A 23,705-nucleotide genomic window follows, 5' to 3' on the forward strand; every position below is an offset into this window, starting at 1 on the left:
CTGAAAAAAGTGACTTAGGACTATTTCTGACACTTATGACCGTTGCAGTATTCCTATGGTCACATTTGGATGCTTGACAACTGACTCACATTTATGACAGTTGTAGTGCCCCAGGGCCATGTTTGCCTTTTGCAAAGTTTGCCTTTTGCAAACTTCTGACAAGCAAAGTCAATGAGGAAGCCAGATTCATTTAACAACCGGGTTATTAATTTAACAACTGCACTGATTCACTTAATAAATGTGGCAAAAAAAGACATAAAATGGAGCAAAACTCACTTAACAAATGTCTCACAGCAACATTAATTTTGGGCTCAATTGTCGTAAGCTGAGGACTACTTATATTTGAGTCCTATAATGCATTACCAAATTCAATGTTCTCACATAACTAATTATTTCCAATATTTCAATATGGAAAAATGTGAATGAACTAATAAAGCTTAAATTTGAAAAATAGATTTCATTTCATAAACCGTAAAAGTGGAAATTTATTTCATTGACCATTTTGTTAAATATAAAATACTATATTAATTCACCTGACCTTTAAGAACCCCACCTACTTCATTTCCCAGTAACAATATTTGTGTGGTTTTCAATTTCCTTCTAATTCTGATATTAATTTCAACATTCATAAATTTGTTTCATCAACTAATCTTTAAAATGCTTCAAGATTATTCACTGTATTGTAAAGACAATCATAGGTACTATTATCATGGAACATTCATATATGTGCACTATGAGTGCCTCTTATAAAATCCTATTGCTTTTTCAGTGCTCTTTCTGCTGAGAATAGTATGTCTCTTAATATAATATGTAGAAAATAAGTATCCACCAATTGTTATCAGATTATTTTAACTATGATTTCTTAAATAAGCTGCACTGGTTCATTCATGCATAGTGCTAAGACAGTATAGCTGGGTATCCATTTCTAGCTAAGCCAGAATCAATTTATATTATGGATAAACATTTAATGGATTGATCTACTAAATTATTTTCTAGTCCAGCATATAAGTTTATACTGTATATACATTTGTACGAAAAAGGAATGTAATAGAATATTGGATGTTAAGCTTCTTTTTTCATAAATGAAATGATTTTGATCAAATTACAATAAAGCATTTTCAATAGATTTGTATAACTCCTATATATCACATAATATAGAAGAGGAGTCAGGAAAATTAAGACTGAATTGTGAAAAAGCTAAAAGATAGTATCGTATGATCTAGATTTTTCCATTAAACTGCCATGTTTCTACAGGCTGATTTGCATTACTGGTAGATCTGCCCAGTTTAGTTTAAATGGTTTCTGATAAATGGAAGTGATTACCTAGGAATATTTGAATAAACTGAAATCAATATATTGAAGATTTCTGCATTAGTCTTTCTGTAACAAGACATAAAAACAGAATACAAATCAAACAATAATTTCTTGGATGTTTTTCCACTCTGTATCTATTGTTGTGAGAATAGTAATCATTCAGGTCATTAGGACTTAAATTTATAAGTACTTTTTATGAGTTTCAAAATAAATAAAGTCATTAAAAACATAATAATTTGTACTTTATCCCTGCTTTTATAGTTGAAAGCTACATTTCTGCTGTTATTACTAGCCAAATTCAGGCAACCCGTCATAAAAATATCTATATAATTTTACAACTGAAGTATAAGAGACAGTATAACTAACTTTCAATATACTATTAAGAGTTTTGAAATTGGATGAAAGTTCATAGAATTGTCTAGTGTGGGTCTTCAAATTTTGTTGATGATACAGTCATTATGTAAGGATGTGAAAAACAACCACTCTGCAGTTCTGGGCCACTTCATAGATGAGGTGGGAAGTATAAAATGAATCCTGGAATTGTAGCCCCACAGCACAGGAGAACTTTCATATTTCCTCTTTTGTGTCACAGCATGTTCTGGCTATCAAAAACCACAGAATGGCATGGGAACTATTGTAGAATACTTCCTGTGGCCTTTCTACTTGGTTAGATATGCCCTGTATCATCCTGGGGATTTAGTAAAGATTCCTATCTAAGCTGCTTTAAATAAGTACCTAAAAATGCAATTCATTTTTGCACCTAAGAATAATAGACTACTTTTATAGCATTCACTATCAGCAGATGGTAAGGTGACTTCAGTTTAATTCAGCTTACTTTACCTTATGTAAAAATATAACACATACTTTGACCAAAATATATAATAATAAATAAACTGAGAAGCAGTTGTAAATCCAGTTTGTATAATCTTTGACACATCTGTTCCAGGAAGATATTTGATAGGAACAACACCATGGAACACATCTTAAAGTTCAAAATTAAAACAGGAAGCACTGCAATAACACCCACGCATGATATCTATTTGCAGTCTTTCTGACATCATGAAATGGTATCTTTTTAAAGGGAAATCATAACCACATTGAATATCATAATGCTGAATAACCAAAGGGAGGACAAATAATTATAGTAGCCACCTGGCCTATATGGTCAAGACTGCTTCGTATATTCAGAGCGACAAAAACCAAAGTGAATGATAACTTTCCATTTCCTACAAGCAAGTAACAATTAAGTTTTTGTAAGAGTTGACTGCAAAGGCATCCACACAATGCATTATGTTAATTGCATAAAAGTCTGTAAGTGTTCCCAAAGACCTTATTAAATGGTATCAAGAAATGTTAAAAGGAAGAAACTTAATTTTACTAAACTCAGTGACATTAACTTCTATAACAATTCTGAGTGAAATTTATTTATTTATTGGGGTTCTTACTGCCTATCTCATTAACAGGGTGACTCTGGACATTTTATTGGAGTAACAGGTGCACTTTACTCAAGTGTTTGCAGTAAAAATTACAGTATTTGTAATAAAAACACAGAGAAACTGAACTAGTTTTTTCCTGCAGGATTACAGCATGTGCTATGACCATGAATAAATACGTGGAGGAGAATGTTTCTCAGAAGTCCTATACTACTATAAAATATTTCATGAAAATGCTGAGCAGTGTCAGTGAAACTCTTATCTTTATTTTCATGGGAGTATCTACAGTCGGAAAAAACCATGACTGGAACTGGGCCTTTGTTTGTTTCACTCTGCTATTTTGTTTGATTTGGCGTTTATTAGGTAAGAGACACTTAAAACTTTCTAGATTGCACTTCAGGCTACTTTACTACTGAAATGTGATTATCTTTTAGATAATGGAACTGTATCTTTGACAAAGAAGTGTCCTTATTTTTAAGATGAAAGTCTTGTTTTTTACAGTGATAGAGGAAAATCTTTACAAATGACTGAGTAAACCAATTTTTGGTCAGTGAACCCAATGATTATATAAGGAAGGAAGAAGGCAGAATTTAGCAGGAGATAACCCATACATCCTATACAGTGTGAAAACACTAGCAGTACACCTCAGATTTTCAGCTTCCAACTAATAGGGAATCTCTTCTTTTATAGAAATTCCTGAGGAATTATTGGCTTGGCTACTTTAAAACTGCAAAGGGTGGGGATGCTTTTAATTTGTATCCTTATTTTAAATTATAGTAAATATGGTATTTTCATTACAAAACATTTACATTTATATTAAAGAAAGATTTCAGCCATGATGTATGTATGTATCTACCTTTCTATAATACCAACAGAAGATTATGTCTTGTTTTTGAGGAATTGTTACCTTAAAGGTAAGTATTCAAGCACATTTATTTGCCGTGTTTATTTTGATTTATGAGTTTTATAAGGCTGCCCAATTGCAAGAGCAACTGTAGTTGATTCACAATCTGAAGAAACATGAAAATGAAGACTAAAAAATATTGTATCATATCTTTGGAATATTAAAAAGCCAATAGGATAATGGGTCAACAGGAGTAACTGGGACAAATGTATTGAAATATGTCATTTAATGATCTTATATATACATTCATCCTACAATCTGCCTGAATGCTTGGGGTAAAGCCAAGTCATTGCATCTTTGCAGGACAAAACAGGACGTCCAAACTTCAGATGAATGGTATTAGGGCAGGCACTGCAACAGAGAAACCATATCCTTAACAATTTCATTAGCTGATATTGTTATGGAGAAAGGACCTTAATATGCTTTCTCCGCTAAATGTCTTGGAATGAATAGAGACAATTAGGGACAGGAAGTTCTACAGGTAACCTGGATCTCTGCCATGAAAGATTTTATAGGAGATAATCAGTACCTTGAATAACATCTGAAAGTTTATACGGAGCCAGTTCAGTTTGTGAAGCAGTGTGCTACCTGGGCACAATGAAGTGCATTCATAACTGTTCACACCACTGTATTTTGAACCAATTGGAGCTTCTGAATGGTTATCAAAGGCAATTCTATATGGAACATATTGTAGCAATCTATACAGTAGATGACTAGGGCATGAGTGACTGTGAGTCACACCCAGGAAGGGGTGTAGTTGCATCAGCCTGGATACAGTTATAATAACAGAATCTTGACTGAATGTACTGTTCTTTTCCTCCTTATATCTTAGTGAATTAGGAAAATGTCTGTCTTACCCACATACGAACACTTTCTGCATTGTCAACTTAAGATATGTTTTACTCCTTGTTGCTTTGGTAATGGACCTGCATAACTCTGTCAAAGTCATCTTGTGACTTTGCAAACTGTCGCATGATGTGTTTGTGCAAAGTTTTTGCTGCTTGTCCTTACTAGGCGAAACATTAATCAACAGCTATTTTTCAAATCTGGTCCTTATAACCTGAATAATACAGATGGAATGCTAGCAAAATCAGAGTCCAAGAGGACTCCAATATTGCACTCCAGTTCTGGTTGGGAGAGCTATCCCTTACCAAAGTGATCTCCAAAAATGTACAACTCTTCAGTTTTGTTCGTGTTAAGATAAACTCTGTATTTCCCCATCCAGGGTACATAACCTTCAGGCACTTGAAAAGAATCTTGACAACCTAACTTGATTGGCCTACGGTGGAGATGTATGTTATACGTCAGCATATTGATAATACCTCACACAATTCTGATGTATGACCTTACTCAACAGTTTCACGAACTGTAGATTTTAACTAAGAGCAGAGAGTGGGTAGATCTGGGGAATCTGTAATTGAATTAAATATATTCTCCCTAGCAACACCAACTGGAAACAGCCATGGAAATAGGAAGGGAACAGTTGTAACACTGTATATTCCATTCTTAAATTTTGAAGCTGGTTAGGATACCATAATCAATTTTTGTATATGTCTGGCTTTTTTTTAGGAGTTTTTGCATTGACTCAGGTAATAAATATATTTCGGACAATTCCTATAACATTTAAAGACCAGTTCATTATCGCCTATGGAGGCCTCCGAGGAGCTATATGTTTTTCTCTAGTCTTCCTGCTCCCTTCTTCTGTATTTCCTAGAAAGAAGCTTTTCATTACCGCTGCTATCGTAGTGATATTCTTTACTGTATTCATTCAGGTAAGAATATTTCCAATAGTTATATGTACAATATATGACCAATAGTTCTTTTTCATAGAAAATCTGCAATTTATCTAATTCAATTTATCTAATTCACTTAATTTAAAAGTGTCACACAAAACGAAAATAACAGATTATGCAGTCAGAAATTGCATATGTCCATGACCAAACATCTCAGATTTGTGCCAAAGCCTTCTTCTAGATCTCTTCATATTCATTGACAATAACCCCATCTATCATATGAACTAGGCCTACATTTTCAGCTTTATTTCTGATGCATCAGTACAATGTGAAATCTTTCCCCAAACTGCATCTCCTTTCACAACAAAAATATATTTTTTTTCCCAAACATTTGTAGTACAGGTAGTCCTCGAGTTATGAATGTAATGGAGCCTGTCCATTCCATCTATAACTTGAGAATTCATGGGAGTGAATCTTGTGCCTTGCTCATGCGACATCACTTCCTGCTTTCACTAATTTAATGCGTGGCTCGTTAAGTGCATATGAGATACCTTGGGGTGGGGAAGGCCATTGGAGGCCTAGTGAGGAAACAGGCCACCTTACTTCAGACCACCCAAGGCCTCCCCTGACCCACAGATTCCTCATTCTCCCTCCCCTGGGGTCCCCACAACTGCTTCCCCCACCATCCTGTCTCACCGAGTGATTTACTTATGAACATCTGTCTCCTCTCCAACCTGCCTGTCCCCTCCTTTCTTGTCAGCAAGAGGCTGCTTTCTCAGTGCTGGAGGCCTCATCAAACTGATCTGGGGCGAGAAAGCAGCCATGAAAGACTGCACATGGCCTTTTGGAGCTGCTTTCTCATCAGCAAAGTGCTTGAGGATTGCATCCCTGTAGGCTTTGGCAGCCCTTTGCAAAAAGGTAGGAACAGGGCTTTGGAGGGACATGCATGCTCCTCCCAAGCTCCACTGGTGTCAACAAAGGCTTTTTGCAAAGGGCTGGTGAAGCCTAAAAGGAATGCAATTTCCCTGCAGGCTTCAGCAATGAAACAACAAACAGAGGAAAGGCCTGAAGGACCTAAGCCTTCCCTCCATTTGCAAATATCCAGGCCTCAATGAGGAGAGACTAGAGGGTAAAGTACGAGATTACACAATATCTCACGCTACTGATCTCGTGTGATATCGCAGTACATTAGGCCTGTTCTCTGTGAATACAGGCAAAGAAACCATGATAAAGAGATCTTTGCAAGGTAAGCGAGTCTCCACGGGTAAAATGCCTGCCAAGATCTGGCAGGGGGAATAGGCAGGGTGAATATTGGAGAGCCTCTGTAGTTTTTCATAAGGGTGAACAACTGCTGTGGTGCTGCAATATTCATAATTTTGGGATTTGTAAACGCTAGGAGGCGCTTGTCGCATAACCTCGGATGTTTGCTAAGGAATGCTCGTAACCTGGGGATTATCTTTATAATGCGGAATATGAAAATGACATCATGGCAAATCATGCTGGGCTGAAGTGAATGTCATGCTTCTTCTGCTCTTCTATACAGGGAATGACAATTCGCCTACTGGTGGAGCTTCTTCATGTCAAAAGATCAAATAAGAAGCAACCAGCAGTAAGTGAAGAAATCTACTGCCGGGTAAGTTAGCAATTTGAGGTGCATTACATGCCTTTTGGGAAATGCCCAGAACTATGTGTTGTGGTTCCAAGTAATGAACCCAGTTGAGTCAGGAATGTGAGGCTTCAGTCAGGCACAAAAGACCTTTTATTAAGTACATCATATTGGCATGTAGAAAGATAAAGCTAACTAAGTAATTCCCATGCTTTAGGGTAGTTAAAAGAATAGAAACTTTCCGCCCACCCTCAGGTGTCCTAAGTCATGTTAACTAATCAGTCTGATAGGAGCTTCCACCAGCGGAGCTGGCTGTAGAGTTGGACAATGGGGGAGGAACACCGGCCAGTCCTGGAGTCTGGGGAGGACTTGGACGAGGGATCTGCATCTGACACAGAGATGGAGCTAGGGCCATCTGAGAGTTATGTGCTGACTCCGGAGCCTCTGACATCAGTGAGGCAGAGAAACAGGGGGAGCCTATTCCCAGTGCGCGCTTGCACAGAGCTGGCAGAAGGCAAGAACAGTTAAGACAAAAGGGGCGGAAGGGGTAAGGCTTGGAGATGATAGGCCCTTCCCTTAAGACATAAAGGAGGAGCAAAGAGACATGAACTTTTGTAGGAAGCAACTTTGTTCATTCTGGTTGGTTTAAACTCTGAAGCTCTGTGTTGACTTAGTGCTCCGTTTGACCTTGTACAGCTAATTGGCAATTTAGTCGTTGGCAGTATTTCAAGGGAGATAAAGGTGGATGCTTATCAGCCTTATCCTGAAAAGACTGTGGCAGACTTCTATTGGGCTAATCATAAACTGTTTGGGACTCATTTACAGGCTGTGAATGAATATAATTCACAGCTGTTGAAATAAAAAGAGGGTTTTGGAGACTAAGCATGTGATCGTTACTGTCTCAGGAAGCCTTGGTTAAAATATGAGCTTAGTTCTCACGCTGAGTCTGGTTGATGTTTTGTCTGGCAGATTAAGGCACACCACATTCCAATACCTTCTGACTCCTGCCTTCCCCCAAGAGTGGCAACTGAGAAACAAAAGTAGGCCCGACTTTGGCTGAAGTCATTTTGAAAGTTGACACCATGATTCCCAAAGTATGCATGTTGGGATATTTTACATTTTTAAATTTGAACTTAACTATTTAATAAATGGAACTTTCAAGTACTTCCTTTGGCCTAGAGGCCCTGTGAAAAACTGAGATATGAATGGTGCCATGCACTGAGAAAAAGACGTACATCTAGATAACAAGCATCATGTTCAATTGGGGGGATTTTTTCCCCCAAGTGGTGATAATGTAACATTTATAACATGTTTTAATTCATTATGTTCCATCAAGTTGGTGTTGACTCTTAGTAATGTATTTCTCACATTTATTGTTGATTTTAAAAACAATTGTATTGGATAACAATTGGGTATAAAATCCAAGATAACTTTTTCTTACAGAAGCAAGTCATATATATATCTTTGTATAATAATAATGTAATGACTGGTTTTTTTTTTTACATCCTAGTTCTTTGATCACATCAAGGCTGGTATTGAAGATGTGTGTGGACACTGGGGTCACAACTTTTGGAGAGATAAGTAAGTAGCATATTTAGTAACAATCTAAAAGAACAAGTGGAAAAAGCCATGTATTATTTAATGTAATATTTACATTTACATTATTACATTTACAAACATATAATTCAATTAACTTTAAGAATTATTTCATTTCAGAAAACATGATCATTTAATTTTGATTTGTCACAAATTAAAAATTCCATTTTAGTTAGAAACCAATTCTCTAAACGTCAGAATAATTTATAAGAACAAAGAAAATTTGCTGCAGTTTCAGTTCATTTTAAATTAATTAATAGAATGGCTCTTCCTTCTTACAGGTTTATAAAATTTGATAAGAAGTATCTAAGGAGACTTTTAATCAAGGAAAAACAACCACAATCAAGTATTGTTGCCCTGTACAAGAAATTGGAAATAAAAAATGCCATTGAAATGGCAGAGAATGGGATGTTAAGCACAGTTCCATCTCTAGCTTCTCTCAGGTAAGTAGAGAGAAATATGGAGAATTATCAGTGTCAGAATATAACTCTTAAAAGCACTGAAGTTGAATTCTTTACTTCCTTGCAGCCCAAGAAAAAATAAAAAGGAGCGGGCTGTTTTTGTTTTTGTTTTTTACATTTAGGACTAAATGCTTTAACCATTTAATTATTTCTGGGATTTATTTCCTTTTCAAAAATTTACTTTGAAACCCCTCCATTAGTTAATAATAAAATACAAGCATAAAGCAAATCAGAAGTAACAGCATATGTGGAAGTGAACGTTAGGAATGACATTTAAAATATTTTGTTTTTTATAAATCAATCTGGAAAAGGTTTTACCTTGTTGGACCTGAAGTGAACAGGTTCCTCAGTGCTGTCAGCACCACCACCTGTCATTTAGATCCTTGGCCCCCTGGTTGGTTGAAAGCCTCCATACAGTGACTAGCAGGTGGGTGCAGGCAGTGATTAATTCATCACTCCAGGGAGGGATATTTCTGGTGCATTTTAAGGAGGCTCTGGTTCATCATCTCCTTAAAAAAAACATTGCCCTCTCCTGCTTATCCTATTTTCTCCTTCCCATCTTTTAGCTGTTGCATTTTGTATTTTATATTTACATTTTTGCAGAATTTATTTTATATTGTTTTATTTTTCTTAACATTGTAAGCTACTCGGTGTTACCTTATAGTAAAATGGGCAGTCAATAAATTAAATAAATACAATAATAAAAATAAATAAATAAAATAATAAACCAAGTTCCTGTTGTACTCTTGCAGGAGTGCATAAAATCAGGGCATTGCTCCTATTTATACTTGCAACACTGGAGACCTCTAGTCATGAGCTTCACAAATAGACAGACTTAATGCAAGTTTAACGGGGAGATTAAATGCCTAGAACAGCTTTTTAAAAAGCTTCTCTTCCTCTATCCCCTCCATCTGTTACCTTCCAATTATTTTGGGAGTACAACTTCCCCAAATTCCCAGCCAGAAATGTCTGGGAATTAGAAGTTAGAGTTATCATTGAATTATAGACTGAATTGGTTTGTTTGTGCATGTCTAGGTGTTTTTGCATGCATGTAAGATTAGAGTTACAAATGATTGTATTTTCTATAATGAAGAAGCATAATTAGGGATAGAGACAGGAATAGATATATAAATTACCTTAATCCAAGATGGAAGTACAAAGAAACAAACAACCAAGAAGAACCCTCATGAACATAACCAAAAAGCAAAAATACTTAATAATGGCACTAACAACTGGGCCTCAAACCTCACAGAACAAGAAAGACTGCTTTGAATTGTTTATGAAATATCAGCAAAGTGAGGCCTCAGTTGTGGATAGGGGTATTACATACATAGAGATGATCATTTCAGATGATCATTTCAGAAATTCACAGTAAAGTGGGCTATAAAGGATTAATATAGAAAACTTTTACTGCTTCAGCTTTTCAGAACAAAATTTATATTGATATTTTGATAATATAAAATATATTTAAATTTAATTGAGTTAAATGTGTTAAAAGCATAGTATTATTAATTCTATAATCAGGTGACATTGATGTGAATTATGGATTTCAATTAAATCCTCAAATATTCATGAATGAAAGAATCTATGAATCATATCTACTTGGGAAAATTGTAGATTTATTTAACATTTTATCAACTTGCACTTTAAATAAATTGCAGAACCACGTTAATGATATGGTTAAGTTAATACTAACCAAATTGTTCTTTTTATGTAACATATGATAAATATGTTTTCTTTCTTTTAAATTATTTTCTATCTTTGAAAAAATGTATAATTCATATTATTCCAATGGATGATCTGTATAATCCTATATTTTATCCCCTGTTACAACAGTGAGCCTCAAGAAGGAGAAAAAAAACATGAACCTTATTCTGGCCAAATGGATAACATAAGAGAGATTTTAACAAAGAATCTGTATCAGATAAGGCAAAGAGTAAGTAGACAACAAGATATTAGAATAACACCTTGGTGTTTCTACATCTACATTCTCAGACAGTTGTTTTTTCATTTTCTAATAAAAACAGTAGCATGCTAATTTAAGATGTGTACGCAGAAATAATTTCAATTACAATCATTGGAATTTATCCTCAAACAAATGCATTTAGATTTACTGAGTAAGAAAGGTGATGAATTGCTATGCAACAAAGAGAAATTATGTTTATGCAAAAAGACTTAAGAAAAGCTTGAAACAAACAGCTGGAACTGTTTTGAAATATGTGTCTCTTGATGAATATAGGCTGAATAGTCAAGACCTTGTTAATGATCCAAACTCTGTCAAGGATCTTGGAGTACTCATCTCAAATGACCTAAGTATTAGAGCCCACTGTAACTACATAGGCAAAAAGGCGTTAAGAGTTGTTAACCTAATCTTACGTAGCTTTTTCTCTGGTAATATTACACTAATAACTAGAGCATACAAAACATTTGCTAGACCAATACTCGAATACAGTTCATCAGTATGGAACCCACATTACGTATCTGATATTAACACAGTTGAGAAAGTCCAGAAATATTTCACAAGAAGAGTTCTTTACTCCTCTACTCGTTGCACAATACCTTATGCCACCAGACTCGAAATTCTAGACCTAGAAAACCTAGAACTATGCCACCTTCGGTCCGATCTAAGTATAGTGTATAAAATCATACATTGCTGTGTCCTACCAGTCAATGAATACTTCAGCTTCAACCATAACAACACAAGAGCAAACAATAGATACAAACTCAAGGTTAATCTCACCAAACTTGATTGCAGGAAATACAACTTCAGCAACAGAGTGGTCAATGTCTGGAATACTCTAGCTGACTCTGTGGTTTTTTTCCCCAAACCCCAAAAACTTTAACCTTAGACTGTATACTATTGACCTCACCCCTTTCCTAAGAGGTCTGTAGGGGGCGTGCATAAGCACACCAACGTGCCTACCGTCCATGTCCTATTGTTTCTTTTATATTTTTTTAAATTTTTCTTATATGTATCCATGTATGTTTTTAGTTATACCTATTATCTTGTAAGCAATTGACAAATAAAAAATAAAATAGAATAAATAAATAAATGTTAAAATTGCGTATACAATACCTGGAACATCAACATAGCATTATATGCTGGATCAGATATTTGAAGACTACAATGTAAAGATGAACATGCAGGCTACTCTTCATACATGTAAACATATGCCACATTTCCCCCAGTGATTTCTGCTGGAATGAAAATGACGTGAGCCTTGCTCATCTTACATTTAACATACAGAAAAAAAAACTATAGATTTCTCATTCACATTGCAGTAGAAACATACAAATTTTTATTTTGTTTGCTAGGAAGGACAGATACATGTAAAAGAACAACAAAATGGCTGAATGTTCATTGCCAATGCAGAGTTTCATGATTCCGTGTGTGTGTGTGTGTGTGTGTGTGTGAGCATGCGTGTTTTGGTGGTGGGGAGAAGAAACTGATCAATTCCCCTTACTCCTAGCAAAAACCCACCCAGGGGTATAACCTACAGGCCATTAGTCGCTGTTGAACAGGTTATCTGAGGCTCCATGTGGTGAAGGATAGAATTAAGAGTTTGTGTGATGATTGTATTTTTTCACTGAAATCAGATACAACGATACTTCTGAATACCCATGGAAGATTCCCAACTCAATCAATCATACAGTCAACTAGTACTGTATGCTGCATGTCTTGAAAGTTTTATACTCTAATTTATCTCAAATGAAAACACCATCAAAGTGCAAACACTTTAATCTTTAAAATACAGTCCTATCCAAAGGATCCCTGATAATGTGTCTTTTCCAGCAGAAGCTTTAATTGCCTGGGACAGTTTGCCTGTTGGTTTGGGATGATTATTAGCATGCATATTTCCACCCCTAGCCCAGGCCACAGATACCATGAAAGTCTTGATCTTGTGCCTGGAGGCTGTAGGAGCTTGGTAAGATGAGGACAGAACTGTCATTGTCCAGTTATAACTCTGGATGGGACATTATTTCTTCTGAAGGAGTAGGCATCGGACTGTTGACCTCAAACCATGGCTGCTGCTGGATGCCATAATCAGGGAACCTTTTGTCTGACTTTGGCTGGTGCACAATATTATTGATATTGTTCATATTATTTATTTATTATATTTATGAAGTGCCCCAATTAATCAAAATAACCCAACAAAATAACAACCATAATAATGTAGTAATAGTCATACCTGAATATAATGTGCATATATTTATCCACTATCATCCTTTATCAATCAGGGCCAATGGTACATTGGCAAAAAAAAGCACAGCCTTGCAAAAGGCAAGTAGGGATGGGCCACAGAAACGTCTAGGGAAATGTACGAGTAGAGAAATGTGATTATATCTGTATCACATTAGAAGTAATTGTGCAATGAACTTTATATGGGCATGCCTTTGAAGGCCAATTGGAAACTGCAGTTAGCGCAGAATGAAGCAACTTGCATGCTGGCACTTGAGAGCTATTACAGTCCTATTACACTGGAATTACCCCAGTGCTGTGATGTTGCCTTTGCTCCCAATAGGCTTCCAGGTAGAACAATTTAATTTAGTATTTCAAGTTCTGAAGCCTGCAGACTTGGCTCCTGTATATCTTCAACTCAAATATTTTTACCACTGGTTCAGTGGGCGTGGCTTGGCAGGCACACTTTGCGTGTGTGCGTGCCAATGTTGCACAGGGGCAGAGGTGTTTGCACAGGTGCAGAGGCGTTCCAACTCACCTCCTGCAGGCCTGCACTCTCCTGGTCAGTTCAGCAGCTGCTGCGCGGCACTTTGCTGTGCCACACAAAGCAGCTGCGCTTCAAATTCAGAGGATAAAGGTGAGTATGGGAGCCCAGGTGGGCCCAATAGCAGAGCAGTGGAGACAACTGGTTTGATCTCCACTGCTCATTGCTGCTACTGGCTCAGCAGAACCGGGTCAAACTAGAATACCACCATTGCTTCATCTCTTGGCATATTTTTTCCACCTGAAGAAAACCAGACTCCTTGTCCAAGGATTGGGGACTCAAAGAATTCTTCCATGGTGGAACAAAACTATGGACCACTATAACTCAGAGGTTCAAATAGCACTCACCCATGGCCTTTTAATAAGATTTGGAAGACAGAATCTTCTGCAGAGCAGTTAATGGAGCGCCTGTTTAGTGTAGTGGTTAAGGTGTTGGTTTAGAAACCAGAGGACTGTGAATCCCACCTCAGGCATGAAAGTTGGGTGGATGACTTTGGACCAATCATTCTCTCTCTCAGCCCAATCTACTTCACAGGATTCTTTTTGTGGGAAAAATAGGAGGAAGAAAGAGTGTATGTTCACTGCTTTGAGTTATATATAAAGTAATGAATGCAGAATAAAAAGCTAAGTACAAATTGAGGCTTAGAAAGTGTGGAAATTCTATTCTCCCAGTATCAATTAGAGAGCATCTCAGCTGTCTGGAAAACAGTTTAGAGATATTTGCCTTTTTTTATCTAGCCATAGTGGCAGTGCATCTCTATGCCTCATCTTACATATCAAATAGGCTGGTTTATATAAATATTGTCTGTAAGATTATTGACATTTCTGATATTTAACATCTAAGTTATTAAAATAAATTGTGGTAGTATAGAAAGCTATCAAAATAATAAATTACTTTTGGAATATTACATCATTTTCAGGTTTTATATTATGCTAATTATGCTTTTAAGTTATGTTTTTGATCAGAACCACCACTATTAATATATTTTTAAAGCATATGTTTTCTTATTTGTTTGTTGCAGACTCCATCATATAATAGATACAGTCTCGCTGAAGACGCAAATGAAAAACAGGCCAAAGAAATTTTGATTCGTCGCCGACATAGCCTAAGGGAGAGCATTAGGAAGAGCAACAGTTTGTCGAGAACAGTACTTATATATACATATATATTTAATATATTTTAAATGGGATTTTATTAAACAAAGTATTTTACTATATGAATGAAGCACTTAGGCCTCTAAATGATTCTCAATAGGTTGATCCTGTATCACTAATTACTGATTCTTTTTCAAGATAACACAAGATAACACATGAAACCAATGAAAGATATCAATGAATAAAAGCAGTTTTTTGGGGACAGATGCTATACATCTTCCATGGGAGAGCGAGAGTGACTACTGTTTTGGTTTCATACTCAAATATTTATTTCTTTATAACAAGTGCCTCTAAATGTTTTTGTAAGGACAGCTATTTCTACTTAGTGGAAAACATGTGAAAATTAAAAATATATACAAGATATATCAAAATATACATGGATTAGTAAACCAAACATCTGCAAGACTAGGTTTTATTAGTCATTTTATTAACATTTTGGAGGAACAAAATGATTACTTAGTCAAATTAAGACTAATCTTTATCTTTATTTCAACATGGAGAATAAAACTAATTCATTCTTTATGGAAATAACACACCCCTTTCTCCTCTGCTCTGATTTGCTTTTACAAATTATTGTACTGTATGGGGTAAAAAATGATATTACAACTGGAAATGAATTTAAAGGAATCATGTTTAAACAACTCTTGAGCATATCTAAAAAACATGAGTAGCAACAGCCGCAGTCTTCGTTGCTCCAAAGTAGTAAGATTTAGCTGCCTTGCTTGTATGGCCTTCAAAATTTACCCTTGTGCTGTTTGCTTGAACCTAATAATTTCAGATACAGAATCTTTGAATCCTGCTGGACCAGCTAGGCAGAGAAGTGAAAGTTCTGATGAATAGACTCCTTGTGCTGAATGATTTTTCTTTATCAAAAAGTGAGTTAGAGTGAGACTAAATGAAGTATAGAAGATAAAGGAAAATCTAAATTCTTAAATCTAATTAAATCAGTTCTGTGTAGGCTCTTAAGCGTATGGTCTTAAAAGCTGTATAGCCCCTAGTTGCCAGGCCCTTTGTTCTCTGATGACAGGCTAAAGACCAACCCTTTCCAAGCAATAAGTCTTTCTCTGATAGACTTAACACTGAGTGACATTTCACCCATTTAATACAGGGAAGTTACTGTATATAGAGTTCTCTATGTTGCTCTCACAAAGAGTTTCACTTGGTGAGCTACTATTAGATGTTACTCTTACCCTCGTTTAATAATTACTTTTGAAATGTCACTTGAAATACAATTTCTTCAAAAAAAAAAAAAGAATTGGAGAATCCTCAGCCTTTAGAAGCTACTCCTATGGGTGACTGTCTACCTCTGCATCTCCAGCAATCTGATGTTGGAGAAGCTTTGCATGGAGATACTTAACAGATATCATTTCAAGGAGAAGTAGAGATTGGCGATTTTAGGATCATTTAAAAGATAATAGGATGTTACTGATTTGGATTTTTCTTCCGGTCTTAATTCAAAAGCAGTGGGTGATTGATTAAATAGAATCCCTCTTTTCAAAAACATGGAAATTGTTAGAACAACATGCATGTATATCTTTTTTTTTCTATTTTAAAACCAATAGAATGCTCCTTACACAGATTTCTATTAAGTGAGAAGCTATAGTAATATTTGAGTTGTATGTATTTCGTTCTGCCTGAACACATTTTATGCTTCTTTTTGCAGGTGCACACGAAATCACCACGTTTCTTATCACTACCTAAAAATACTAAACTTGCAGAGAAAACACGGAAAAGAAATCAATCCTCCTTTAAAGGTAATGCAGTTTTGGAATAAAAAGAAGAATGAATTATTCAGCATTTTCACTGCCATATAATATAGTTAATTATATTATAAATTGTTCTTATCCAGTTCTATGCTAGTTTTATGTTTTGTATATTTATATCAGATTTAGTTTTAATACCATTTTAAGTATGTTCTTCCATGTCTTGATTCTAGAAAGCTTTTCCCTGATTGTAAGTTTTAATTTTATCTATGACACTATACAAAACAAAGATTTATTTAGGCATGATAGAACAGGTGGCACATACAGCCTTCCATTTTGACCCTAGCTATCTATAGAAATATGGGATCTTTGCATACATGCACACATATATCCCTGAATTTTTCTTCCTCATTTATAGAATATAGAACTCAACTAGGTGCTCCTTTTTATTCGGCCAATGAAAACCCTTGTCAAGAATAAAGTAAAAAGTAAAAAAAAAAAGTGTGGTCTTGATATATTTATTTATTAAATTTATTGGCTGCCCATTTTACCACAGGGTAACTGTGGTAAAATGTTAAAAGGGTAACAATATTAAAAGGATAAAACTATATAAAACATATACACAATACAAATAAAAAACTATAAAAACTATAAATATTCAACTCTAACTGAAAAATGGGAAGGGAGGGAGTAGGATGAGCAGGGAGAATGTGGGATTTGTTCTTAATCTATCAACCAGGTGCAATGACACAGAAGGCTCTTCTTCTGGACTTCAATAGCCAGAGTACCTTGGCAAATGGCGTCTGCAGCATGCCTCCTCTGCCGGCACAAGTGGGGCAGACCAAACCCCATTGGCATGTCTCTCAAATAACCAGGACCCATGCCATGGAGATGATTACCAACACCCAGAAATGTGTAAACCAATAAAAAACCTAACTAATATAATTCCCATTCCAACCTTAGCAAAAATGATGGAATTGAATTGTCCCTCATACAGTTTTACAGTTGCCTCTGATAAGTGGAATGATCTGTTCCAGTGTTGGAAAACCTCTGGCAGGGGTGTTCTGAGGATGGGATTGGACATTTGCAATCAGAATATTTCAGTATCAAAAGATGTACAACCTACATTGCAGATATTCCCTGGAACGTATAGAAGAGATGGTAGAGTATTGAGAATTATGCAAGCGACCCACAACTGCTTGGGATTAAGCCTGTTAGTTCAGTTGATTCCACGTGCTTCTTCCTATTTTAAAGAACTGCAAAGGATTTCTGGTTTCTCTCTTGTCATTTGTCTATGTTCTCTGTCGTGTATTTGTCTGTCGTGTACAATTTGTTCCTGATTGAGTCTATTATTTATTTATGCCTTCCTATCACAGCCTTTGACTGTTGCCAGTTTGAGGAAACTCCAGGATTTCTCTTAACAATTTGCCTTTTCAGCATACAGCATATGTAACAGGTTGTAGATAATGGTAGTAAATATGCTAAATAAAGCTAGCTAGCAAGCAATTTTTTCATATGGTGAATACTGCCAAATGATGTCACAAGCATTAAAAGAATTAAACATTCAAAATAAATGTTTTTTTTAAAAAAAACACATTAAAGTTTAAAAAAGATGGGAGAGTTTATTTTGCATTTCAGCCACATTAGGTTACCGGACTAAACACGACAAGTCAACAGTATTTTATGAAAGAACCTATTTCCTAATTTATATCATCATTATTACATAATCACTTTGGAAGAAACCATATATAGATTTTGGGTTTTTATGTCTCTTTAATTTTTGTTTGTCTCTTCCTTTGTAAAAATAAACTATGTACCCTAAGATAGACAGTATTTACATTTCTGATTCGGTGCTCATGCAATTAATTTACCCAACTACTGTATTTGTTTCTCTCCTTTCAGTGTTTTTGTGTAGTATATATGTGGATTGTATTTTCTTCTCCCTCATCTGTCTTATCTAATATACACTTCCTTTGTCAAGTTATGTAGTTTGAATCCATCATGTTGTGCATGCGTGTTCATATTGTTTGTAATAAAATGTGCAGTCAGTTATTTTAATAATTGACTACTGTGTTCTTACTCATTTCATACTAATATTACTTCATTAATTTCTTACAGTATCTGTGTATACCACAGGGATACTTACAGACTAAAACGATTCATGTCAATTAAGTGCCTGTGAAATTTTACACCATACATGTATGTTTAAGGACATGTACTATAAAGTGTACTGTATAGCACAATTTCAGCATGATTACAATTCTATTTTCTGTCTGTAAGAGGGAGAAAATTTTGCTAGAATTTAGTAGGTTAAGATGGGCTCATGTGAGAGTATTTGGCTGAATTGAGCGAATACTGGATATGACTATGATGGCATTATCACTGCCTATTATTATACACACCCATCTATTTAGTCCTGTTGTTGATTATTGTCCCATTAAACAAAGAAGCCTGCAAAACCTGTCTGGCCAGAAATAAGAGTAGGAGATTTATTGAAGATTTTGTTGTAACACTTTCAATTCTGTAAAAGAAACTATTGTAGTTTCCTTGAATTGCTTTTCAAAGATAATAACCTGAACTAATTTGGGGATGTCCAAAGATTTGAACAAGTCTTTCCCATGATTGGGTTAGATTATGTCATGAACTGTTTTTTAAAATGGTTTTGCTTCCAATACTATTATTCAAACAGCTATATAAAGGATTACAAGTTCAAAATATGTCCCTATATTGTAATTCTTTGGATCTCAAACATAGATTTGTAACATTGAGTGCTTTCACTATTTATTCTAATATTGCTAATATTTTTCAAATGCTCTCACTAGAATATGTAGTAACATATGCTGCTGGAAAGTGTCTCATGTGGACATAATTTTCAAGCAAAGAAGAGTCTGTAGCCTTTTCTCTTTGAAATGCCTGCTTTGGTAACCTGGAGAACTTAACCAAATGCTAATACAAATCTTGCATTATACTAGATTTATACTTAGGATGTTCATATTTTAAAAACTTGTTTCAGATACATACAAATTTAAGTTTCCTTTGGTGAAAAATGCTGAATGATGACAATATTGTGTCCTTTTAGCTGTTTCTTTTCATTGTGACAGCTCCTTATATTTTAACACAAGTATGATGTTGCTTATTGTCCTTTTTTGCGCTAGTGTTTATTTAAAAGTTAGCGACTGAAGCAATGAAGTTCCAGAGCACTACAATTGTTTGTATTGTAAAGTTATATAATAGGAAAAAAACAATAGTTTAGTCTTTTATGAAAATGTAGTCCAGAAAACTGTCAATCAAAATGATGAATCTGGCAATGTTGGTTTGTGTTTAAGTACAACTGTCTCTTGATGAAACTGTGACGTGAGAAGGTGCACTTCAGTTGTTTTGACAAACAACTTTTATCTAGTAATCGAGATAAATGTTGTTCATTATAATTTTTGTAGTAAAAGTACCAGTTCTCAGATAATATAAGCAGCTTTGCTTTAAATTAGTAAAGATAATACTGATGATGTTAAGTATGCAAATGAGGTGAAAGATGGCTTAGATTCCATACCTAATTTGTGCTTTAAGGTAATTCACAGAATTACTTTTCCCTGTTATTTTTCTGTATTGGATCTATTTATGGCCTAATGTGGTTAAAGGTGGTACTAACCTTTCTTTTCACAGACTTTGGGTACTAACCTTTCTTTTCACAGACTTTCTTTTCCCTCTTTGGGAAATCTCATTTGAAATAAATAATATGCAACATTGCACTGAACAAGAGCGTGCCTGGAATTTTAAGCAGATCACAGGTTAAGTGTGTCTATGTTTACAGGAATATATTAGCTTCATTATACCCATTATGTAAGCCAGAAAATGTGGATATTTGGCAATCTGCCATCCACTGTGGAAAGATTTACATATTTATTTTTATTAATCAAAGTTATATAACCACTCATCTCATGAGAAGTGATTCTGGGTACTTAAATATGCTCCCACTCAGTGGACCAACCAATGCACATTGCTCTTCTTATGTGATTACATTTGTTAGCAAAAGAATATCCAGTGAAGACTACAGTTCCAATTGACTTAATATACTTAAAATTCTTCAGAATTTTATGTTTTTGTGCCATAACTTATTGAAACAGTATATTATTATATTGTGTATCTACATATCTACATATCTTTCTACCTATCTATATATTTTAAATTTGCAGTAGGTGACAGCAGTGATTCTGAATCTGACCATACCATGGTGCTGAATTTAAAATCCCACGCGGGGAAAATTTTGAGAGATCAAAGACTTCGTCAGCAACAATGCAGAATTGAGTGGAAGAATGAAACAGGCAGAGACAATGGTGGTACAGCGAGCTACCCTCAAGGAACATCAAGGTGCTTCCGGCAACCACTGTTGCCAAGGCCAGCATTTGGCATAGTGAATGAAGAATCAGCTGAAGATGACAGATCAGTCAAGCCCCTGCCACCACCTCGATTAGCCCGGCAGGCATCAAAAGCTGAAAGGCCAAGAGATAAATCTGAGAATAACCATAGCAATAATTATTAAACAGATATAGTACTAATGCCCAAACAATACACATAGTAGACTACTAGCATGATGTAAATGGCACTAGGGCAATTGGATTCAAAACCTGGCCCTAGACTTGTGCAGGGTGGTTAGGAAGGAAAAAAAATCTAGACAGAAATCAAGTAGGAAGAAATTCTTAGCTGCTCTGGGACCAAATAATGTAAATTATACAATGAAGACAACTTTGATCAATTATTATATATTGTATGCCTGACATGTGAGTTACTATCTTCAAGGGAAAGGCTACCAGATCTGAATTGTAAAATCCAGACCATCACAAGAGGGTAGCCCTAAACAAAGCCAGATTTTAATTAGGAATTGCACTAAAAATTTCCCATCCTGTTAAAATATATCCAATGTACCAACATACAGTTAGGGGCTACTTTAAAGATTCCTTAAGAACAAACAAGGTTACCTTGATTTGTAGATACAATCTTTGTACATGTACTCTGTAGGTTCAAAGGAACTTACTTTTAGGTAAACAGGAATAAATTTTGCACATTATTAAAACTGCATACTTGAACCACAAAGCCAATGACAGCAGTTGTCAACTTTTTTTTTTTTTGGCAATCTTTTACTCCCTACGTTCACTCATCTGCTTTGCTATTTCTTATGAATCACAGATTTGTTCATGGATATTCATAGGAGCTTGTATGGAGGTTCCATCGCTATTTGTATGTCCATATGCAACGTGATCTATAGAAATGGGGCTGGGGGACTTGGATCACAATAGCACAATGCTGCTTTCATCATTTTGCTCCTCTTCCTCCCGCTCCACATATATCCAGAAGGAACAATCCTCTGTAAACCATTGCTTACTGTTTCTGTCTATATTATTTGTTAATAATGCATAGCAACTCATGTAATATTCAGGCTGCCTTCAAAGTCCAAATTCTAATATTCTGTAGAAATGTAAATAGCACAACAACTTGTTTTAATCATCATGCTTTTAACTAAGTTAATGGTCTTAAGTTTATTTATTTATTTAAACATATTGAAGTTATTTTAAAATTATGTGTCCCTAGATAGAATTTTTTAAAAAGCAGCAATATAATTAAAAGAATCTTTGCTTTTAAGACAAACAGGAGTGCCTTTAAAAGTATTGCTGTAATACTCTCTTAATATGCACTATTACTAATGATCTCTTTTCTTTGAAAAGTTTTCCATTTGAAGAAAAAAATGAATGAAATGCACTTATTGTATATACGTTTAATCACAAACCAGAAGATTATTAGATTAGCTTTATTGATTAGCCTGTAGGCCATATCAACACAAATCAGAAGTGTGTTCAGCTATTGGTGCTGATAAAATGCTCTTCTAGAACACTAGAAATATAGACTTAAATTAATCAGTATTTGCTTTACAAATGAAATTGTCCTAAGATAGTAAAAAAATGCAATGGGGTTCCAGAATATGTGATAGTGATAACTAATACTTTTGACTTAGGCTGCCTAAGCATAGTAACAATATTGTGGTTCACTGTTGTTTGATGCTGTTGCTTTGAGCTGAAATCTAGTTCAACATTAAATGGCTGAAAAAAAAGTCTTTAGTGCCATCTATTGGTAAATATACAAATTAACTTTCTTTGGTCTTTTAGAATAGAAAACTGTTCTTATTCAACATAAAAGACATTGTTTTAAATATATCAGCAATCAGCGGATGTTATTACTTTTAGTGCAGGTCATGTACTATGTTCTCTGGAGAAGAATCTGATAATATTTTGACAACATAAAATTTCATTGGACTTTTGGATGGACATTGATAAGATGCAATGGGAACAAATGTTCTTTATCAAAATAACTAGGAAACAGGATAAAGTAACATTTGTAGTATTTGTAGAATTAGCCAAATTGACAATGTGAGAAAATTCAAACCTAATTAATTGGCACAATGTTAATACTTTGACATATCATCTAGCATATGGTAAAGTTGGATGTTATATAGGAACCCAGCATGCTTGTCCTGTTGAAATTACTATTAACATTCTAGAAGTGGTTTGGAGTTCTGATGTACTGTACATCAAGACACTATACTTTAAACCATCTTTCCTGCTCCTGTAATTTGATTCATATTTGCATTACAGGCTGTCACCTACTAATGCCACATGAAGAAATATTTGCTAATTATAACCATTTTGACTCAGTCGCACAGCTTAATAAGAGTGGTTAAAAATTCAAAACTCACAAAAGAACTTAAGAATTGAAGGTCTCATATTATTTTGCCCACATTTATAATTTTCATGTTTTATGGTCATTTGGAGTGCTGCAAGAAATAATTCTGCCACATTACCACAATCCTTGCTGACTGATGGAATTTAATGAGAATTTGGGGTGCTAGAAAATGAATCACTATTTTTTATTTTTATTTGTTTGTTTTTCAAACATACAAGATAACAAGTATAGGTATGAACATAAATATGAACAAAGGAAGTAAATACAGATATATGGGGACAGTAAGATAGGGACGGTAGGCACTCTGGTGAAGAATAGGGTGAAGTCCAGAGTAGACAGTTTGAGATT

The 23,705-nt window shown here is 35.1% G+C and overlaps 1 protein-coding gene across 5 annotated transcripts in view; it reads left to right on the forward strand.

The window, feature by feature from the left end:
* Positions 1-23,705, forward strand: part of LOC113440861 (sodium/hydrogen exchanger 2) — a 41,895-nt gene that overhangs the window by 17,540 nt on the left and 650 nt on the right. The window contains exons 4-12 of one of the 5 annotated variants that reach the window (XM_026707509.2): positions 2,893-3,110; positions 5,221-5,423; positions 6,928-7,017; positions 8,501-8,571; positions 8,868-9,029; positions 10,884-10,983; positions 14,793-14,918; positions 16,589-16,679; positions 20,819-21,721. In XM_026707509.2, the coding sequence (XP_026563294.2) occupies positions 2,893-3,110; positions 5,221-5,423; positions 6,928-7,017; positions 8,501-8,571; positions 8,868-9,029; positions 10,884-10,983; positions 14,793-14,918; positions 16,589-16,679; positions 20,819-21,165 (1,408 nt within the window). In that variant the 3' untranslated portion in view covers positions 21,166-21,721. Of the gene's footprint in view, positions 1-2,892; positions 3,111-5,220; positions 5,424-6,927; positions 7,018-8,500; positions 8,572-8,867; positions 9,030-10,883; positions 10,984-14,792; positions 14,919-16,588; positions 16,680-17,046; positions 17,130-17,761; positions 17,877-18,746; positions 20,373-20,818; positions 21,722-23,705 lie in introns of those variants that run through there. The other 4 variants (XM_087938495.1, XM_087938498.1, XM_087938496.1 and 1 more) reach the window with 4 other exon arrangements.

The sequence above is a fragment of the Pseudonaja textilis genome, chromosome 8 (assembly GCF_049901715.1).
Source record: "Pseudonaja textilis isolate UNSWEBS1 chromosome 8, rPseTex1.2, whole genome shotgun sequence".
In the NCBI taxonomy this organism is placed as follows: Eukaryota; Metazoa; Chordata; class Lepidosauria; order Squamata; family Elapidae; genus Pseudonaja; species Pseudonaja textilis.